At 38.6% G+C, this 23,275-nt stretch overlaps 1 protein-coding gene across 2 annotated transcripts in view; it reads left to right on the top strand.

The window, feature by feature from the left end:
* Nucleotides 1-906: 906 nt before the first annotated feature.
* CAPZA2 (capping actin protein of muscle Z-line subunit alpha 2) overlaps nt 907-23,275 on the top strand; it is a 68,584-nt gene continuing 46,215 nt past the window's right edge. For both annotated transcript variants that reach the window (XR_007460282.1, XM_049642979.1), the window contains exon 1: nt 907-1,163. Coding sequence is in view for 1 of the 2 variants with exons in the window: in XM_049642979.1 (XP_049498936.1) it covers nt 1,125-1,163 (39 nt within the window). In the remaining variant the exon portion in view is untranslated. The remainder of the gene's footprint in view (nt 1,164-23,275) is intronic.

Genomic DNA, 23,275 nt, shown 5'->3' on the forward strand with positions numbered 1-23,275 from the left:
GAATGATTAAAGTCCTAACTCCTGTCTATATTCTAAAACCTTGCTAACAAGTGTGGTCTCCAAACCAGCAGCATTGGCATCACCTGGGAGCTTGTTGGAAATGCAGAGTCTCCAGCCCCAATGGACCTACTGAATCAGTAACTGCATTTTAACAAAATTCCGAGCCAATTCATATATACAGCTTTTACTATAACTCCACTGTCTTGCTAAACTTGAAGTGGTCACAAGTGAGGTTCCCAGATTTTTCAAATAAAAGTAATAGATTCCAAATACAATTTGAAAACAATGAATACTTTTTTAATATAGCTCAAATGCTTCATGGGACATACTTATGCTTAAAATATATATTTATTGTTTATCTGAAATTCAAATTTTACTGGGTTCTCTGTATTTAATCTAGCAATTAAATTCAAAAGAGTAGGATCTATGTCTAACATAACTTTGTATTCCCCTGCAATAGTACAGTGCTTTCCCTAACTGCTCAATGTTTAAGGAATAGACACTGAGCCTCTTGAGAACAGGGGTTTCTCTGGATTTTATTTAATGTTGTATATTCCCAGGGACTAACATAGTACCCGCCACACAATAAAGAACCAATAAATATTTCTTAAATGAATACATGGATATATCAAGAACAATGTTCTAATTATGGGCTGGGTTATGTGTACATATTTCCATAAAAACAGTATTTTTCTGGTAATTTTTAAAAAGATTGTTTAAAAAGCTTCTATTCGTACACTTTATCACATTTGAGCTAGCACAGTTGAGGGCTTGATGGGAACACAATCAAGGGCTCAGAATGTACTCGTCGCAGACTGGGTCCATATGGTCACTAGTGGAGAAAGGATCCTATACTCATGATGCTGACAAGTCTGCAGCAGGCGGGGGTAGGCGACTCCTCCTCCCTCCCAGGCCTTCCAGCCTCCTGCGCACGCGCACAGCCTCGTGCAGACTCCCCGCGGGCCGGCTGGAGAGAGGCGGGGCTCCGGGGCGCGCGCGCGGCGACCTGGGCTGCGGGCCCCTCCCTTGGCGGAGGCGCGCGGCGCGGAGGACCGCACGGAAAGGGGGAAGTCAGGTGGCCGCTGCCGCCGCCGCCGCCGCCGCGGTTTGTCGCCAGAAGGAAAATGGCGGATCTGGAGGAGCAGTTGTCTGATGAGGAGAAGGTAAGTGCCGCGGAGGTGGCGGAGTCCGTCATGGGGGAGTCAGTAGAACCCTGGCGTGTCAGCCCGGATTCTGGCCGCCGGGGAAGGGCATTGGTTTGTGCCCTCGGCTGCCCTTCCTCCTCCTCTCCTCGCTGCACCCTAGTGCCTGCCCCTGTCAGTCACCCGAGGCCCCGCGCGGGGGCAGGTCTCTGGCAGGCCTGCTCGCTCCGCTCCGCTCCTTGTAGGGTGTGTGCTCCGAAAATAGGAAGTAGGAGCCGGGCGGCGGCGCCTGGCGCGGAGGCGGGGGGCGCGGGGGGCGCAGAGGGCGGCGGCCGCTGGGAACCCTCTCGTTCCTCCTCTGTCGCGGGGCCCTGCGCGGGGTCTGGGGACTGCAGACGGGTCCGTGTCCCGGCCTGGGAGCGGCCCAAGGGCGGTGCTCTGCCCGATGGCCTGGCCGAAGACTGTAGCCCGGGTGAGGGGTAAAGGAAAAAAAAATCGCTTAGGAAGAAGACCTTCGCTTCTCCCTTCTACTCCCTCCTCCCAGAAACAAAATGCTTCCTTTTCTGGTTCTCTACGCTTTTTTTCCTTTCCCCGTGGAAGTCTCCCTCCCCCTCTCCTTTTTTTCCCCCCTTTTCTTTTTTCGGCTTTAGCATTAGGCTTGCAGCTTCCGTGTTCCCTGAAAGGCAGCGGAGTGGTTCACAAAAAGATCCCCTCCCCATGGTTGTTTTCTGTCCCGGTTGGCACTAGCCCCTCTAGGGGGCGATTTGGTGGCGCTCCACCGTCCTGCTAGGACTTCTGAAGAGGGGAGATTGTGCAGCTCCTTTTGCTTTACCTTAGATGCTATGACAACATTGGAACCAGATGAACGATTTAAATTCTCAGGCATTTAAAATAAGAAATCTGATCATTGAAATAGTCTCTCTTGTTCGCCGTTTCCTTTGGCTACTGTGAAGGCGCATTCCCTGGTGAAGGGGGGGGGGGGCTACTAATTTTGAGTATTTTTCTGGGAAGGACTTGGACGTTTCTCAAACTCAGAAGTGACTGACATAACCTGTGAATACAGTTTTCCAAGTGTCCACTCTTAATTTCAGTGTTCTTTTTTTTTTTTTTTTTTTTTAACTTCCCGAAGCAGAACCGCGGTGTATGAAACACACACACCTCATGATGTTTAAGAAATCCTCATGTAAGCCTAAGGATGTTTTCAGTTGGAACTCCCTGCCCCAAGTGTTTTTATATCCTGTAATATAAACTTGCACCGAAATGTAATGTTCTGTCTCCTTCCCGATGTGAATATGCAGAAGTCGGCCTCATCTTCAATTTCGGAAGTCTTTTTCTTTCTCTTGTGCTCTTCGGTGAAAGTGATAATAAAAGGACAAGATGGGGAGAACCAAGCAGATCCCTGTATACATAAAAGTTGCTGTGCCATGTTACATTGATAAATAACCAGGAGTTGTCATCTGAAAATGTATGCAACCGGGCACACACATATTTAAAGTGCTGAAAAGTTTTTAAAGGAATTCTCATGTTTTTATTCTACCGTTCTTAAGTACTGATGAGTAGTTCAAGTGGCTAGAATCTGGCTGAGGATTGAGTATTCAGTGTGGGAGTTAATACAGTCCTGTCATGTGTTGTAAAGGCCTAAAATAGCAAAGTTTTTTCAAAATGAGATGACAAGGTTCCTCATTATCTGGGCATTCTCAGGGCACTAAGCTCCATAAAGGCGGAGGGGTAGGGTGTCTTATTCTCCAGGCTGCAACACAATGGTTTAAGAGTAAATGAATGAAAATTCTAATTTGAAGGAATTTGGTGTTTTTGTTTTTATTTCGAGTTTTGTAAGATTATTCTGAAGATATTTTCATATAGATTTCATTGATATATTTAGTGATTAAGAAGACAGCTGACCAAACTTCTGGGTTAAATTCAAGTAACTAGTTAAGTGAAATTCTAACACTTTTGTCATTTCAGTTATCTAAATGTTTTTTTAATCTTTTGGGAGTAGGACAGCTGGGTATAGAATCAGAAGTAGAATTTTAAAAGGTGGTATTTTTAAACTAATATTTAAATCGTGTTACTTTTTCTGCCACCTTGTTTGTAATTTTCAAAAATAAGCTTTTAAAATTTTTAGGTTGTTGGAATTTCCATTATTGATTGCAGATCTGAAGAAGGCAAGCTATTAACTTACATAATACTCATACTTTGTATATGCATGGCTCAGTTAGACGCTAGATTCATTAATTTGTTGTAAGTTTGAGGTAGGTTTTATTGTTACCATTTCATGTAATACCATTTTACAGATACGTCAGAAGCTTTAAGTAATTCTCCCAAGGACACCTAAGTAAAAAGTGACAGAGGTGGTATTTAAACCTGTTTGTCTGAAACCAAAGTTGATGCTCTTGTGGCATTATGTTTCCTTAGTAAATGATGATAGGACCCTCTTCTGGGTTTATTTTTGTGTTTAATTTGTTGATGGCTAATGTTGAAGAAACAAACATAGTTCTTTTTGTTTGTAATAAAAATTGTAAATACCAAACATTAAATAATGTTGGGTTCTAAATTTAAGTTGTGTTTGATCATTTTAGAGCAAAGTTTATTACTGTTTAACACGTTTAAAAATTTTACGCTACTGGTATAGTTTCATATCTGATAGGAAGCATTTTAGAAATTAATCTAGAATAACATCTTTGCTTTTTAAAATCATGTACAATTGCTTTGTGAGGATACCACTGTGAAATTTAATAATCTTTCACCTTTGGCCCCTGGGTTAATAGGGAATAAAATTATCTGAAGAAGCGCAGTGAAGTTCTTTAAAGTTTCATTTGTTGTAGTGTATCTGACTGATCATTTTTCATAGTTTAGAAACTCTAGGCCAAAAATAATTCATGTTTTCCACTTCTGGGGTCAGCTGCATTGTACAGCAAAGCATTTTTGTGAATTTGAAATTATATGAAATTATGGTATAAGGCTCAAAGCAGGAGAATTATTCGCTTCACACCCCTCTGTACAGTGGGAAGTCACTCCTAAGCTCCAGAAGGAAGACAGTTATTTGTTGGAAAGGATCCGGCTCCCCTCCCCCCCCTTCCTCCACCCTGCATAATCCCTCTCACCTTTCCCCAGTGATTAGCGGTCCACTTCCATAGTTGCAACTTTTATATCTTTGTAAATGTGTCTTGAGTATATAGCTCGGCCCTAACTTCTCTTCTGAGCACTGGTCGCACATTTTTATTGTTGGTCCTTTTTACAGGAGATAGTTAATAAGATGTGTTTAAATGGAACCTTCCTACAAGTAAATACATGAAGTCCCCTCCCCTTTCCCCCTACACAAAGTGGGGCAGAAATCTATCTCCTCTTACTCATTTTTCTCCTTCTCTATTCCCATTATTCTGGTCATCCAGGTTTTTAACTTCAGCTTTAACTTTTGTCTCCTTGAGCTCTGTACCTTACAATCTGTTTCCGAATCTTGTCACTTCTATCATCAAAATGTTTCTTATGCTTAAAAAGGTAATTCATTGATATTAATATTTAGTTTATTACTTCTCAGTTGACCAGACTATTAACTGTTGTTACTTATGTTATTAACTACTCTTGTTTAGTAATAAAATTTTACTGTATGAACGGAATGCAAATTGATTGTAGCTGCTCTGAGACTACACAGTTAAGGAAATAAGGAAATAAAGGCAGGGGAAGAAAAGTAGGGTTAGAAGAATGTCATAGCTGGTCTTTACCTTCTGTTGTATTTGCCACTGCTAGGCTTTTATTGTAAACTTTCTAGACTAATGCCTCCAGCTTCTTGTATCCAAGCCATGTTTTAATATGTTTATATATTCCCAAACTTTTAGTTGCTGAATCCTCCATTGCCTTTACTAGGAAGCTCAACTCTTAAAAATCATATTCATGGCCTTGTGTTCCATTCTAACCTAAATAGGTCTGACTCCAATATGTGTACTGTTATTTAATCATACTGTGAATTCAGAGACCTACATGCTAGTCCATGTCTAGCACCTTGGGTAAATTATTTAGCCTCTCAGCCTCAGTTTCCTCTAAAATGTGAGGATAAGTGTAAATGGTACCTGGCATGTAGTAAACACACAATACATTATAGTTATTTTTATCTGCAGATGACTTCTTATCCACTTTGAGTGTTGGTACTGCTCCCTGATCTGTCCTTTTTTTTTCTTTTTTTGAAAGATGAAAATCTTACTCATTCCTCAAGATTTATCTCAGATCACATGACTGGTTTAATAACTCTTCTGAGCTCTGTATCATTAGTATTAAATACAATTTTGCATAACAGTTATGTGCTTAACTGTCTTTTTCCTCTTGTTCTGGAATTCCTAAGTACAGAAATAATATTCTTAGCATCTGTCATTATGCTGCATGTGGTGAGTAGAAGGGTTCAATGAGTGAATGAAAAAGGAATTGTGAATTCACAAAGTTAAAACAGTTTTATGAAAAGTAGAAGTAACATATAAAGTCAAGTTTTTGAGGGAAAATTTAGGTACATGAATTTTTCATTTCTAAATAATGCTATAGATTTTAAAGATTTAGATAATCAAATGAAATTCTTGGTGCTCAAGGTACAGGTACAGCTCCATATTGGCTATGGTTTAAATCATTCACACATGCTAAATATTCTTTATAAGTAGTTTATATAGTTCTCCCTCACTATATAATCATAATTTGGTTTCAGAAGTTTTGTTAGGGGGCCCCTGGGTGGCTCAGTCGGTTAAACGTCCAACTTCGGCCCAGGTCATGATCTCACAGTTCGTGGGTTCGAGCCGCGCGTCGGGCTATGTGCTGACAGCTCGGAGCCTGGAGCCTGCTTCAGATTCTGTGTCTCTCCATCTCTCGGCCCCTCCCCTGCTCATGCTCTGTCTCTCTCTGTCTCTCAATAATAAGTAAACATTAAAAAAAATTTTTTTTTTAAGTTTTGTTTGTATTTGAAAGCAATGTAAGTTGCAATCATAATTAATGTAAAATTTACAATGTTCTTATTAACCAGAAAGTAAACTAAACCAGTAAGCTATTAATGTAGAAAATATTCATTCCTAATTTCATTCTGTAGACGAATGATTCTGTCATTGGATGAACAGAATGTAAAACTTCCTGTAGCAAGCAGAAACTTTATAGCTGCTGTATCATTAATGGAGGTTTTTTTTTTTTTTTAATTTTTTTTTAACGTTTATTTATTTTTGAGACAGAGAGAGACAGAGCATGAACGGGGGAGGGGCAGAGAGAGAGGGAGACACAGAATCCGAAGCAGGCTCCAGGCTCTGAGCCATCAGCCCAGAGCCCGACGCGGGGCTCAAACTCACAGACCGCGAGATCGTGACCTGAGCTGAAGTCAGACGTTTAACTGACTGAGCCACCCAGGCGCCCCATTAGTGGAGTTTTTTAGACTTTGCACATTAAAACAAGTTGGTAGTACTTTTTTCAGTGCTTTTGGGAGCCATTTCTACATAAAATAAGGATTGTTAGATACATAGAACGTTGTGTCTTAGTGTAAAAACATAGGATGTAAAAACAGAGCAGAGAGTGCAAAGTAATGTTTAAAGTTGAAAAGCATGACTGGAAAACTTGACCTGTCGTTCTGTGCTCTGACCTAAAAGCCTGATTGCCTGAAGCAGTAACTTACTGCAAAAGATTTGTGCATGTCAGAAAAAAAACTAGGGGTTCCATAAAACCATCTATAGTTGTCAAAAAAGGAGAATTTCACAAATTTTGTTTTGAAGGTTAGATGTATTCTCTTTACATTCTTTCTCTTACAGCATTTAAGCATTTCACTTTGAACCTAATGTCTGAGAACTTTTCCTTACACATTTTAGTTCATAATGTTTGTATTGACTGTGAATGGAAATAATTTTTGAAAACTGCCTCCACGTTTATTCATTTACCAAATATACCATACTTCATTGATTCCAGTACTCATAATTTTCCATATTTTAAATATGCCTGGGTGCCTCAGTTGGTTGAGCATTCAAACTCTTGATTTCGGCTCAGGTTGTGATCTCGCAGTCATGGGATTGAGCCCTGTGTCATGCTGAGTGTGCAGGCTACTTAAGATCCTGTCTCTCTTCCTTTGCCCCTCTCTTCCACTTGGGTGTGTGATTCTCTCTCTCTCTCAAAAAAAAAAAAAAAGAAAGAAAAAAGAAAAAGATCTCTGGAATCAGGTTCCATTGTGCAATCAACAGCTTATGATATTAATCAGTAGCGGTTTTTCTTTTTTAGTGGTACATTAAATTATGCCTCTTACATTGATTGTGAATCAAAGTAAGCAAAGATATAATGCGACCACTAACAACCCAAAATCTTGGCATGAGGGGCTTGGGGAAGGGAGCTTTATATGGCATCTCCTTACACATTCTAATTAATATGTCTAATGTGGATCAGCAGCAGAAGGGCCCTGCTCAGTGAAGGCATGTAGAGTTTCAGGCTGTTGGAGGATTTCAGTGTAAACTTGGGCTTTTTGATGTGGTATGTGTATATAATGGAATATTATTCAGCCATGAGCCAGAATAATATCTTGCCATTTATGGCAACATAGAAGGACCTTGAGCACATTATGCTAAGTGAGATAAGTCAAAGAAAGACAAGTACTGTACGATATCCCTTAAAATGTGAAATATAAAAAAGTCGAGCCCACCAGAGCAAAATGGTGGTTACCAGGGGATGGCGGTTGGGGGGATAAGACTGATAGTGTTTAAGAGTACAAACTTGTAATGAGTTGTAAATAAGCCATAGAGATGTGATATACCGTATAGTGAATATAGACAATAATATATAAAGTGTGTATAATATAAAATAGTAATGATAAATATTGCTTCAATGGCAGTCATTAAGAATATATAAATGTATCAAAGTAACATGCTGTACACTTTTTTTTTTTAAGTTTATAGCAAGAGCGTGAGAGGGGGTGGGGGCAGAGAGAGAGGGTGAGAGAGAATCCCAGGCAGACTCTGTGCTGTCAGCGCAGAGGCCCGTGTGGGGCTCAATCTCACGACTGTGAGATCATGACCTGAGCTGAAATCAAGAGTTGGATGCTTAACCATCTGCGCCACCCAGGCACCTGATTTTTAAAGTTGCCCCTCCCTCACCACACATGCACTTAGAGATCATTACACTACTGCTCAGGTTTTAGTTAACTAAAGCAAGTTATATCTATAAACCTAATTTCAGAAGGGTCAGGGGAGTAAAAGAGAATTGTAGCATTTGTGACTAGCAGTAATGACACCATGTATTAGGTTTCAGACTCACTGAAGTTTGGTGATTTGATCACCTGTTTGGTAGATGAAATATTATAGATTCAAAGATAAATTATACACACACACACACACACACACATATATATATATATACATATATATATATATATGGATGTATACATAGTATAGCATCAAAAAGTAATAAGTTCATGGAAATTCAGAAGACAGAAAAATTACTTCTGCCTAGGAGGATGGTAGACATCAGTTGGGGTGCAGGCTCATGCTTCAGTGCACAACAAAGGAAGTAAAAATAGGAAACTGGGAATGAACAGAGAGTATGAGTTATATTAGGTGTTTTGCAAGTTAAGAGATGCAAAGATGAACTGTGCTACTGAATAGCACAGGGTTTTCTCAGCCTCAGCATTATTGACACTTGGGGGTCAGAAAACATTGCAAGGGCTGTCCTATGCACTGTAAGATGTTTAATAGCATCCTTGGCTCACATGGTGCCAATAACACCTCCCTCCCCACTCCCTGGCATGATAATCAGATTGTTCTCTATAGGACAAAATTGTCCCTGGTTGAGCACCTTGGCTCTAGACATACTATAGGAGCTAGTAAGAACAGTGGGAACTTGAGTTAAGTGTTGAGACGTGACTTAAAGTAGTTTCACAAGACATGAAGAAAAAAAACATTGCTAACAGATTTCAGAGTTGGAATCAACAGGACTTGGTGAGTGAATGTAGTGGAAATGGGAGAATCAGGGATAACTGAACGTTAAAATCTGGATAACTAGGAAGTGGTACCACCATTAACTAGGGAACTCAGGAAGAGGATGGACAGCTGGGAGGAGTAATGGTGAGTTTGACTCAGGTTATACTGAAATGCTAGCAGAATGTCTGTTTGAACATGCCTAGAAGATAGGGAAACAGAAATGGAACTTGGAAAAAACAGTCCCAGATATTTTATACAGATTTGGAAATTTCTCTTTTGTGGCCACAAGATGGAATGAAACTGTTAAAAGAACAAGCTTAGACATAGCAAAGAGGAGAGGTCAGAGAGCATATACTTTTGCATATACACTTATTTAGAAAATATAAGAAGGAGAGAAACAAAAAGGTGAGGGATGATCCTTGAAGTAGAAATCTGTGTTGTAGTACAGAGTAGGTGCTAATGTCACAGAACTTGAAGAGAATTTCTAGAAGGAGCAATAACAGCGTTTCAGAGATTAAGAAGGAATATAGGTTTGAGAAAAGCCTTTATATTTAAGATAAAGGGGATGAGAAACATTTTATCTATGGTATGCCACTATCTATACTACATTAATCTCTCAGTTGTCAGAGTAATTTTGTTGTTATACCTGTTTTATAGGGGGAAAACTAGCACAGATAAGGCTATTTAAGCAGTGGACTAGAGATCACTGGTGGCCTTTTTTTTTTTAAGTTTTTATTTAAATTCCAGTTAGTTAACGTACAGTGTAATAGTAGTTTCAGGTGTACAATGTAGTGGTTCAACACTCCCATACATCATCCAGTGCTCATCACAACATATGCATTCCTTAATCCCCATCATCTATTTCACCCATCCCCCCTGCCCACCTCCCTTCTGGTAACCATGAGTTAGTTCTCTATAGTTAAGAATCTGTTTCTTGGTTTGCCCCTTTCTCGCTCTCTCTCTCTCTCTCTTTCCCTTTGCTCCTTTGTTTTGTTTCTTAAATTCCACATATGAGTGAAATCATGTGATATTTGGCTTTCTCTGGCTAACTACTTTGCTTAGCATAATAGTTTCTAGCTCTGTCTATGTCCTTGCAATGGCAGTATTTCATTCTTTTTTATGCTTGGGTAATATTCCATTTATGTATTTGCCACATCTGTATCAGTTTGCATTCCCACCAACAATGCCAGAAGGTTCCTCTTTCTCCACATCCTTGCCAACACCTGTCATTTCTTGTGTTCTTGATTTTAGCCATTCTGACGGGTGTGAGGTGATACCTCATTGTAGTTTTGATTTGCATTTCCCTAATGATGAATGATATTGAGCATCTTTTCATGCATCTGTTGGCCGTCTGTATGTCTTCTTTGGAAAAATGTCTGTTCATGTCTTCTGACCATTTTTAATTTGGATTCATTTTTGAGATGTTGAGTTTTAAAAGTTCTTTATTTTGATACTAGCCTTTTATCAGGTATGTTATTTGTAAATATCATCTCCCATTTCATAGGTTGCCATTTATTTATTTATTTATTTATTTATTTATTTATTTATTTATTTATAAGTGGGCTTCATACCCAGCGCAGAGCCCAGTATGGGGCTTGAATTCACAACCCTGCGATCAAGACCTGAGCTGAGGTCAAGAGTTGGCCATTTAACCAACTGAGCCACCCAGGTGCCCCTTGTAGGTTGCCTTTTAATTTTCTTGATTGTTTCCTATACTGTGTAGAGGCTTTTTATGTTGGTATATTCCCAAAAGTTTATCTTTTGCTTTTGTTTCCCTTTCCTCAGGAGTCCTATCTAGAAAGAGGTTGCTACAACCAATATCAAAGAAGTTACTGCTGACGTTTTCTTGTAGGATTTTTATGGTTTCCTGTCTCATATTTAGGTTTCTCATACATTTTGAGTTTATTTTCGTGTATGGTAAAAGAAAGTGGTCCAGTTTCATTCTTTTGCATGTTGCTGTCCAGTTTTCCCAACACCATTTGTTGAAGAGACTTTTTCCCTCTTTCTTGCTTTGTCAAAGATTAATTGACCGTAATTGTGGTCACAAGTAGAAAATAGAAAACATTTGTGAGTTTTCTATTCTGTCCTTTTGATCTGTGTGTCTGTTTTTGTTCCAGTACCATACTGTTTTGATTACTGCAGTTTTGCAATATAACTTGAAGTCCAGAATTGTGATGTCTTCAGCATTTTTTTTTTTTTTCCAAGATTGCTTTGACTATTTGGGGTCAATTGTGGCTCCAAACAAATTTTAAGATTGTTTGCTCTAGCTCTGTGAAAAATGCTATTCGTATTTTGATAGGGATTGCATTAAATGTGTAGATTGCTTTGGGTAGTATAGACATTTTAACAGTATTCTTCCAATCCATGAGCATGGGATGTCTTTTCATTTCTTCCAGTTTCTGTCATCAGTGTTTTATAGTTTTCAGAGTACAGGTCTTTCACCTCTTTGGTTAGGTTTATTTCTAGGTATCTTAATTGTTTTGGGTGCAGTTGTAAATGGGATTGATTCCTTGCTTTCTCTCTGCTGCTTCATTATTGGCATATAGAAATGCAACAAATTTCTGTACTTTGATTTTGTATCCTGAAACTTTACTGAATTCATTTAACAGTTCTGGCAGTTTTTTGGTGGAGTCTTTTGGGTTTTCTATATAGAGTGTATCATGTCATTTGTGACTAGTGAAAGTTTTACTTCTTCCTTACCAACTTGGATGCTTTCTATTTCTTTCTGTCTGATGGCTAGGACTTCCAGTACTATGTTAAATGAAAGTGGTGAGAGTGGACATCCCTATCTTGTTCATGACCATAGAAGAAAGGCTGTCAGTTTGTCCCCTTTGAGGATGATATTAGCTGGGGGTTTTTCATAGATGGCCTTTATTATGTTGAGGTGTGTTTCATCTAAACCTACTTGTTCAGGTTTTTTATTATGAATGGAAGTTGTGCTTTGTCAGATGCTTTTTCTGTAGCTATTGAAATGATCATATGGTTCTTATCCTTTCTTCTAATATGATATATCACATTAATTGATTTGTGAATATTGAACCACCCTTGCAACCCAGGAATAAATCCCACTTGATTGTGGTGAATGATTTTTTTTTAATGCATTGTTGGATTTGGTTTGCTAGTATTTTGCTAGTATCTATGTTCATCAGAGATATTGGTCTGTAGCTCTCTTTCTTTGTGGTGTCTTCATCTGGTTTTGGTATCAGGGTGATGCTGGCCTCATGGAAAGAATTTGGAAGTTTTCCATCATTTTCTATTTTATATAGAATAGTTTGAGAAGAATAGGTATAAACTCTTTAAATGTTTGGTAGAATTCACCTGTGAAGCCATCTGGTCCTGAAATTTTGTTTGTTAGGAGTTTTTGATTACTTGTTCAATTTCGTTGTTGGTTATCAGTCTGTTCAAGTTTTCTATTTCTTCCTGTTTCAGTTTTGTTAATTTGTATGTTTGTAGGAATTCATCCATTTCTTCTGTCCAGTTTGTTGGCATAATCTCATATAAGTGTTTGTATTTCTGTGATGTTGGTTATTTCTCCTCTCTCATTTGTGATTTTACTTATTTCGGTCCTTTCTCTTTTTGATAAGTTTGGCAAGAGGTTTATCAATTTTATTTTTTCAAAGAACCAGCTCTTGATTTCATTGCTCTGTTCTATTGATTTTTTTTTTTTTTTTTTTTTTTTTAGTTTTCTCTATCATTTATTTCTGCTCTAATCTTTATTATTTCCTTCCACTGGTTGCCTTTAAGAGAGCAATTTTATTAGAGCCCTGCAGCAGGGAGCAGGTAGAGAAAAGCCAGATTACCCAAGTCTAAAAGGTGTGTATATGCTTTTCTTCTTCCAGAAATGGCCTTTCGTTCATGTCTTGCATTGTAAACAATCCTTCGGTAACCAGACCAAAAACTTCCCTCATGACTTTTATATCCTGGCCTATCTATGCTCCCTTAGAAATTTGTATATACCTTTGTTATAACATTTACCAATTTTTTAAATAGATTTACCCGGTTTTCCTAATTCCTTTGTTCTTCAAGAGCAGGCCTTGTGTTTTACTAATCTTTGTAATTCCAGTAGAGTGCCTGGCATACATTAGATCATTGGTTTTCAACTCTAGCTGCACATTAGAATCAATTGGAGAGTTTATAAACAAACTTGGATGCACAAGCTTCACTTAAGGTGAGGCCTCGAGCCTTTGTACCCTTGTAAAACAAACAAAAAAAAGCTTCCCAGATGATTTGAATGTGCCATGGGGTTGAATGTCACTGTATTAGATGCTCCATAAATGTTAACTAAAGAAAGGTAAGAAGTGGCAACAATAAGTATAAACTATTTTTGAAAAAATATGATAATGAAACAAAAGAGAAAGGATAGGCATTACTACTTCATTTTTTCCTACTCTTTAATTTAGGAATACTTTATTTTTTTTAAGATAGAAAAAATTTAGGAATGTTCATGGACTAAGGGAGATGATTCAGAGGAGATAAAGAAATTGAAAATTTAAGATAAGTAATAGTTTATACATAACTTCTTTTTCAGTTAATGATAATGCCTACTTTGGACTCATGGGTTTTTTAGTATTTTATTTTATTTTATTTTATTTTTATTTTATTTTTATTTTATTTTATTTTAAGGTTTATTTATTTATTTTGAGAGAGAGAGAGAGGGAGAAAGAATCCCAAGCAGGCTCCATGCTGTCTGCGCAGAGCCTGATATGGGGCTCGAACTCATGAACTGTGAGATCATCACCTGAGCCAAAACCAAGAGTCAGACGCTTAACTGACTGAGCCACCCAGGCACCCCATTTTGTAAATAAATGGTAAACACGTGTTTAAAGAAAAATTGCTTTTAACTCAGTAGATGATCTAGTTTTAGATTGATAGGGACTCACTCAAAATGATAGTTATACAGGAAAAAATTCTTGAGGAAAACTTGTCAAATTATCACTTTTAAGTATATTCAAAAAAAGGTTGGCTATAACACAGCCTACAATAATGATCACTTCATCATAAACTATTTAAATATGATAGAGTTCAAAAAAGTGGTTGTTTTTTTTTTTTTTTTTAATTTTTTAATGTTTATTTTTGACAGGGGTGGGGTAGGGGCAGAGAGAGAGGGAGACACGGAATCTGAAGCAGGCTCCAGGCTCTGAGCTGCCAGCACAGAGCCCGACGCAGGGCTTGAACCCACGAACTGTGAGATCATGACTTGAGCTGAAGTCAGTCAGTCACTTAACCAACTGAGTCACCCAGGTGCCCCCCCCAAAAAAGTGTTTTCTATTCTCATTTTACTCGTAACTCTCAAAAAGACATGGAAATTTTTTACAGTTGTAGGAAACAGTGTCAAGTAATTTTGTAGTTGAAATGGGAAAATGCCCATAAGTTCTTTTTAACTTTACTATTAGTCTCTAAGGCAGTGAACCTTTTTGGTATCACATTCCTTGAGAATCAGGCGAAACGTGATTCCTTGGATTCCTTTTTTCAGAAGAGGATATGTAAATTTTGCATATACAATGCCTTCTAGGGCAGTGGGTATAATAACTGGCCACCCATGAGGATCACCTGGGGAGATTTTGTGAAATACAGGCTTCCGGGTCTCAGTACTCTAGAGATGGATTCAGTAGATCTGGAATAGAACATGAGATCCTCTATTTTTTTCAAAAGCTTTCCAAGCAAATTTAACAGGCATCTAGACTTGGGAAATCTTAACTCTAATGTCTCCTGACTTGATCAGGGAAGAGATAACTATGTGGCATAATGTCCAACATATGGGAATTAAAGGGGATATTGGCAGGGTTCTCAGGTAAACTATAAGATGCCTCATTAAGGAGGCACATTATCCATTGAGGAACATTTATCCTCAATGTTTAAGATAAACAACAAATAATTTTTAGTGTAGATCTTTCCCATGCAGCTACTGTGCAGTACTGTTTGCTTCTAAATTTAATGGTAACAGATAGCTATTTGTGTGGTGTGTGTGTATATGTGCTTCCATACACTTGCATCGTCTGCTTTTTATACTTTCATCTCCTTCCCCCTGTTGCTCAAGTCTTTTTCAAAAATTTAAATTTGTTGTCAGCTTACTCTTAAAGCTGCTTTGCTGAGGACACATGGAGTTTATGTGCAGCTAGCCCTTCCCGCTTTGTTCTCCTTCCTGAAGAAGGTTTTCGGTCCTCTTCGGCAGTGTAGATATCAGATAAGATTGCACACTTCAATATTCTGTAGTCCAGGAAGCATAGGATGGTAAGGCACCGCTGCTTCATAGAATTGAGCCACAGGTAGTCATCTTTCTGGATATTGTGACTAATCTCTTTCCATCACTGTGGTGATGCTTGGCTTCTACACATAGTAGTCCAGGATGATGTGCAGATGCCACATAACTCATCAGTATTATTTGCTTTGCTTATCATCTGGCCTCTTTATCAAATTGAAGAGTGTGTGGAGACGCTGATTTCTGTCTGTAGGATCAGAGTGTAGGCATGTTTTACACAATATAAAGGACATCAACTCCCCTCTTGCCTGCAGCACCTGAGGAACAGTTTGTGGCAGGCAGCATCCCAGCATTAACGAAATACTTCTTTAACTGTCTGCAATCTGAGATAGCTCTGATCCTAAATGAGTACCTGCCAACATTCACAAAGAGAGAGTGGTGCTGGGTAGAAAGCAAGAGATAGTTTTCTATGAGTTTATCAAAATGAATCTTAGCTTTAGTCAGTGAAGAAGATGGTATTCTTTCCTTTATTAGGTAAAGGATTTGGAGAATTCTCTCTCTTTTTTTTTTAAGTTTATTTATTTTTGAGAGAGAGAGAGAGAGAGAGAGAAAGAGAGAGCATGTGAGTGCCTGTGGGGGTGGGGCAGAGAGAATTCCAAGCAGGCTTCATCCTATCAGTACAAAGCCAAAATCGTGGCTCAAACCTACCACCATGATATCATGGCCTGCGCTGAAATCAAGAGTGAGTCGCTTAACCTAGTGAGCCACCCAGTTGCTTCTTGGAGAATTCTCTTTCAGAATAGTGGAATCAACTTCCTTTGATACTGAAAGATGAATATCCTTGGGGCGCCTGGGTGGCTCAGTCGGTTAAGCGTCCGACTTTGGCCCAGGTCACGATCTCACGGTCCGTGAGTTCGAGCCCCGCGTCGGGCTCTGTGCTGACAGCTCAGAGCCTGGAGCCGTTTCAGATTCTGTGTCTCCCTCTCTCTCTGCCCCTCCCCTGTTCATGCTTTGTCTCTCTCTGTTTCAAAAATAAATAAACGTTAAAAAAAAAAAAAGATGAATATCCTTGTTTTTCCCTTGTCTGAACAGTTTAATCATTTAAAACTGAATTCTGTCCACTTTCTTCAGACATTTGTGAGGATTCTGACCCAGAAAAGATTGACCAGTCTCAAAAGAGTACCAGGTTGATGGGGTGCCTGAGTGGCTCAGTTGGGTAAGCATCCGACTTGGCTCAGGTCATGATCTCGCAGGTCATGATCTCACAGCTGTGCTGACAGCTCAGAGCCTGGAGTCTGCTTCACATTCTGTGTCTCCCTCTCTGTCTGTCTCTCTCTCTTTCTCAAAAATAAATAAATATTCAAAACACAATAAAATAAATTAAAAAAAAAAGAGTACCAGGTTGGCCTAGTGTTCATTTTTGAGAAAGTCCATTTGACTTTCAGGTCTTCTAATTTGCTTTATCAAAGAACATTTCTCCCTATTTAGTGAACTGATTTAATAAGGATACTAGCAAAGAGTTCTTCATAGGCCACGCAGTAAAAGAGTGGAGGAATATTACCTTAAAGTTGTGGCAGAGTTTCTAATTCATCTTCCATTCCACTGGCCACATCCACAAGACTTATCCCAATTACTTGATCCCTCAGTAGAGTTGCAGAAGATGTTTAATCTACATCATTATTTTCAGCTTTCATCTATAAGTATATAGTTATTCTTAAATAAAAATTGAGTACTAAGAATTTTAGAGCTCTCTTTTCAAGACACTTGGTTAGCTCCTGAATTTCAGGACTTTATTTGTAAATTTTTTGTTGCCTGTAACAGCACTTTGTTATCTGCAGCCTTTGTCAGGATGGCTCAGACGTTTTCCCTTCTTTTAATGTAAGTGTAACTGTCAACCTTTCAGTCTTCCCTTCCATTAGAGGATAGGAAACTAGGTACCACACTTGTAGATTTATGTCTGAAATAAAAGTAAGGATCTTTGAAGAATCTCTCTCATGCCCTTCTAATGTTTGGACTATATATATCGGCTTATTTGCTTGCTTAAAATATATTTTAAATAACTGAGTTTCCTGCTTCTTAGCCCCCAGTTATATATCTTAATTTCAGCTTCCCAGTTCAGTGAAATCTTGTTTAAGTCCCCCATTCTTCATTCTGTTTGTGAGGGAGGGATTCCTGCCTTAGGGTTATGTGGATGGCTGAACACACAACACTTGACGCTGGACAGATGAGATGAACAGCAGTGTATTAATCCTATATACTCAACAGCCCAGGAGAAGGGGACACCACACACAATGTAGGGCCACTTGGAAGTTGCACTTGGGAACAGAGTGAACAAGCAAAAGCCATGGGATGCAAGTTTTGTAGTATCAAGAGGGTGGAGTGATCCCTGGTTCCCACAGGAGGATGTGATCAACTTGTTTGAATAATTGCCCAGGCTGGCCGGGAACTGAAGCAGGGATAAGCAGGAACTGTGTCTGTCCCCTGTGATAAGTAGGGTTGTTTGGCTAAGGGACCTTACTAGCAGGAGCAGAGGATGAGAATTTGCACTTAGGCCATTCAAGGCCCTCCTGGTTTTCCCTAGATGTCAAGACACACATAATATCGGTCCTTAACTTTAGGCCTTATACCACAGATCTTAATAGTAGTAACCCTTTATCAGAAGTATTTACTGGGGCTCCTGAGTGGCTCAGTTTGAGCGTCTGACTCTTCGTTTCAGCTCAGGTCATGATCCCAGGGTCATGGAATCAAGTCCCATGTTGGGCTCCCCGCTGAGTGTGGAGCCTGCTTAAGATTCTCTGTCTCTCTCCCTCTGCCCCTCTCCCCCACTTGCAAGTGCACGCTCTCTCAAATTAGGGGGAAAAAAAGGATTTACTATGCTGTGCTAAATAATATATCAAAAAATTGTAATAGTATAATTTGATCTTTCAGTTTACCTTTTTTGGTGATCTTCTAATATTTTACAAAGTTTAAGATATTCTGTTATGTGCAATTTTATTACAGTAGATAAAAGATGGCCAAATCGTATGTATGCAGTGATATAGAGGCATGAAAGCCGAGAGTTCTGTTCGAAAGACTGAATGGAGTGCTGGGGCTCCAGTACTGTGTGTATGTGGGATGAGAAAAAGAATGGATAGACTGTAGGAGCTAGAAAGTGGCAGAGTAAAAAAAGGTAGTAGCTATTATTTGAGTGCTTACTGTGTGCCAAGCACTTTTCTAAGTGTGTTAATCTCATTTACTGCAAATAAGACAACTGAATTTAATTTGCTTATAGTCATACAGGTAGAAGACAGTAGAGCTGTAGTCTTAAGTCCATACAGTCTGATTTTAGCATTTATGCTGTTAACAGTTATATTTTATAGCCTTCAGATAATGGAGAAGCTTTATATGTCATGTTAAGGACTTTGGACTTTATTTTGTTGGCAGTTGGGGAGCCGTTAGATTTAGGAAGAAACATGATGAGAATTTGCATTGAAAAATATCAGTCTGGGGCACCTGACTGGTACCTGACTGGTACCTGACCTGGGTACCTCGATCGGTTAAGTGTCCTGACTTGATTTTGGATCAGGTCATGATCCCCCACATTGTGAGATCTTGCCCCACATCAGGCCTGCTCTGACAGTGCTGAGATTATAGGGCCTGCTTGAGATTGTCTCTCTCCCTCTGTCTTTGCCCCTCCCCTCCTCTCTCAAAATAAATAAATATTAAAGACAAAAAAAGAAAAAAGTATCAGTCTGATGGTAGAATGGGAAATGAATATTGAAGAAGAATATGAGATTAGAGGCAGGACTGTTGTTGTAGCAATGCTGAACAAAGATTTGAGCAAGAGAGATAGACACTATTCATGTGACTGAGGGAGAGGGAAAAATGGAATGATTTCTAGGTGGTGCTAGTAATTTTAAAGGAATAGCAAGGAGTAGGTTAGGGTGAGCTGGTCTGAAGTATCTTTGAGACATTTTAATGAAGATTTCTAGTAAATAAGTTATACTTAGAAAAATGCATCTTGATCTTGACAAACGAGTTGGATGTATAGATCTGAGAGCTGTTGTTGTGTGGTGATAAGGGAAGTATTGGACATAAGTGAGATTGCCCAGAGTTTTCTTTTGTTCCCAGCCTGTCTTCAGAACCATCATAGAAAAGTGATGCTGTTCTGGGAGGTAGCTCTGTGAAAAGCCTTGGAGTGTATTTCAAAACTTCGTTCACATCCCAATTCTGGACCTCTGTTTTCTTTCATAAATTAAAAGTAGTAACAGCAGTCTCAGAGAGTAATTGTAGATATCATTTTATTTTACCTAACAGAGGTAGGAGTTTCAACAGGTTAAGAAATAATGGTATATTTCATGCCCTTGATTTCCCTGTAAAAAATGGAAGTTTAGAGGGGCACCTGGGTGGCTCAATTGGTTAGTTTGTCTCTTGGTTTTAGGTTCAGGTCATGATCTCATGGTTCGTTAAATTGAGCCCCACGTCAAGCCCCTTTGTCAGTGTCCAGCTCTGTGCTGACAGCAGGAAGCCTGCTTGGGATTTCCCTCTCTCTCCCTCTCTCTGCCCCTCCTCCCCTCAAAATAAATAAACTTTTTAAAAAGTGGGAGTTTATAGAAGTTAAAAAAAAACTTGTGTACAGATCATTTGTCTTAGATAAAAGTCTAGATCTTTCACATGCCCACCATGCAGCTAGGAAACCAGCTTTTTCTCCTGGTTTTTGGGATGAGCAGAGTCAAATAGGGAAAGAATGATTTCCAAGTGAGGAGAAAGGATGTCAGTGTGTGGAAGTGAATGCATTACAAAGAACACAGAAATGCCTGGGCATATGCCACCTTTGTATCACTGTAGGGCACAAAGAAACTAACATGTAACATGAAAATGTCTGTGTTCCAGGGCTATTTTTAAGAAAACTAGAGCTATATCAAGGTGCCTAAGTGGCTCATTTGGTTAAGCGTCTGACTTCGACTCAGGTCATGATCGCGCGGTTCATGAGTTCGAGCCCAGCATCAGGCTCTCTGCTTTGGATCCTCTGTCCCCCTCTCTCTGCCCCTCCACTGTTTGCACACACACTCCCTCTCTCAAAAAATGAATAATAATTTAAAAAACCTAGAGTTATACTAATACAAGTATACTTATTGTCTACTACTGTTACTGTGAATGATAGCTAATATTACTTATTTACCCAAGTTTACATAGCTAATGAGTAGTGGAGATGAAAATCCAGCCTGGTTAGTCTGGCTCCAGAGAGATACACTATACAGCTTCTTTATGTTAGCATAAGTTTTTGTGGTTTTCACTGTAATTTATTTGAAAATTAAGTCTCTGTAGAATTGTACTAGTGATAACTTAAAATTTTTGTCTTATTGAAATACTGTATTTCCTGACTGTTCTCAGTAAATGAGAGTTTATTCTTGCTTATACATTTGTTCAACTATCTACTGAGTGCAGAGTATAGGGCAGAGGCAGCAGGAATCCTGCCTTGAAAGGAGATTGAATGTTTGGTGATTCAACAAATATTTGAGAGCCTGCTATCTGCCAGGCACCATTCATTCTAAGCACTCAGATACAGTATTCCCTCTCTGATTTTCTTTTTCTTTTCCCTCTGAATTTTTTTTTCTTCCAAACGAAATCAGTGCTAAACAGTGAGGGTTTTGGAAGCATAAGAGATGGAAAGTTAGCTTTTTTTTTTTTTTTTTTTAAGTAAGTTCAATAGGAGATTTTAATAGGATTTTTTGAGAATAAATTCTAACATATTTGCCTGTGAGATGTCGGATACAGCTATAACATTTGTATAGTTTGGTGCAGTGACTTAGAACTGAAGTGTTAAGATTTTGACTTATTTTACCCTGTATTGTTTACTTGGTCTACCCTCTTCCCTAAGATGTCCTACTTCAACAATCCTTATCATTTGAGTCTTCCCTGCAAACAGAAGCTAGTTGATGAAATCTGTGTAGAGTTCAAATGTAGACATTTCATTACTGTGGAATTTCTTAGAAAGATGACTTCAGTTTATTCAGTATGAGCATTGAGATTACCTGCTTATGAATTGTGCACTGATAAAGGAAATGACTAAAGACATTATCTGACCATCAATTTAAGCGAGAATGTCCCAGTATTTTTTAAGGAGATGGAGACAGATTCCCTAGGTGGTATAGATTAATGCCAACATATTAGACTCTGTAATTCAGAATGAAAGCCTAAGGTTCTTAACTTTTGTTTCTTTAAAATTTTACCTTTTTTTTTTTTTTTTTTTTTTTTTTTTTTTACTGTATTTTCTATTAAAAAAGCAAAATGTTAGGGGCGGGGCACCTGGCTGGCTTAGTCAGTTGAGCATGCAACTCTTGGTTTAGGGGACTTGAGCTCAAACCCCATGTTGGGTGTGGAGCCTACTTCAGATAAAGCAAACAAAATGTTGGATTTTGTGTACTGTAGCAATAAAAATCAATGTTCAGTGTTTGACTCTTAATTAGAAAGTAAGCAAATAGTATTATCATGGTTACTAAGAGTGTTTTTACATGGTTTTTTTTTTTTTTTTTAGATCTTATTTATTTTTTAAGTAATCTCTATACCCAACGTGGGGCTTGAACCCCACAACTCCAGGATCAAGAGTCACATGCTCCATTGACCTAGCCAGCTAGTTGCCCCTAAGTTTTTATTTTAATCACCTGGTGAAGGTCATGACATGTGTGCTCCTTAATCTCCATCACCTGTTTTACACCCCTCCACACTGGTAACCATCAGTTTGTTCTTTATAGTTAAGAGTCTGTTTTTTTGGTTTGTCTCGTACTCTTTTTTTTTTTAATCCCTTTGTTCGTTTGTTTTGTTTCTTAAAGTCCACATATGAATGCACTCATGGTATTTGTCTTTCTCTGACTTGACTTATTTCACTTAGTGTGATACTCTCTAGCTGTGTCCATGTTGCTGCAAATGGCAAGATTTCATTCTTTTTTATATTCCATTATATATATATGCCACATCTTGTTTATCCATTCATTGTTTGATGGACACTTGGGCCGCTTTCATATCTTGGTTATTGTAAATAATGCTGCTTTAAACATAGGGGTGCACGCATCCCTTTGAATTAATGGTTTTGGATTCCTTGGGTAAATACCCAGTAGTGCGATTGCTGGTTCATAGGGTACTTCTATTTTTAACTTTTTGAGAAACCTCTGTGCTGCTTTCTTTCCACAGTGGCTGTACCAGTTTGCATTCCCTCCAGCACTGCAGGAGAGTTCCTTTTTCTCCATATCCTCATCAATACCTGTTGTTTCTTGTCTTGTTGATTTTAGCTATTCTAACAGGTGTGAAGTAATATCTCATTGTAGTTTTGATTTGCATTCCTTGAGGACAATTAACGATGAGAATCTTTTCATGTGTCTGTTGGCCATCTTTATGTCTGGTTACTAAGTTTTAACGTTAACATTTTATACATACATTAAAAAAATAAGATAATACTACCATATGTATAAGAAATTTAAAATTTTTTTAGTTGAGATATAGCTTACCTGCCATAAAATGTACAAGTCTTAAATGTTCGCTTCAGAAATTTTCAGTTTTTTAAAAAGTTTATTTTGTATGTTTTTGAGAGGGAGCGCACACATGCATGTGGGTGATGCAGAGGGGGTGAGAGAGAATAGCAAGGAGGCTCCATGCTGTCAGCGCAGTGCCTGACATGGTGTTGGATCTCACAAACCATGAGATCATGACAGCCAAAATCAAGAGTGAGTTTAACAGACTGAGCCACCCAGGCGCCCCAAATTTTCACAATTTATATGCAACCACCATTCACTTAAAGAATATTTTCCATCACCAAAAAAGTTCACTCATGCTTCTTTCTAATCAATCCCTGCACCCTTTGCCCAACCATGCTTTAACTTTTGTCACCAAAGATTAGTTTTCCCCGATTTTGGATGTCATGAAAATGGAATCACACAGTGTGTATTTTTTGTGTGTATCTGGCTTGTTTCCACTTAACTTGATTTTGAGATTTATTCATGGTGTTGCTTGCATTAGTACCCCGGTTTATTTATCCATTTTCCTCT

This window comes from Panthera uncia, chromosome A2, assembly GCF_023721935.1.
Source record: "Panthera uncia isolate 11264 chromosome A2, Puncia_PCG_1.0, whole genome shotgun sequence".
Taxonomy (NCBI): Eukaryota; Metazoa; Chordata; class Mammalia; order Carnivora; family Felidae; genus Panthera; species Panthera uncia.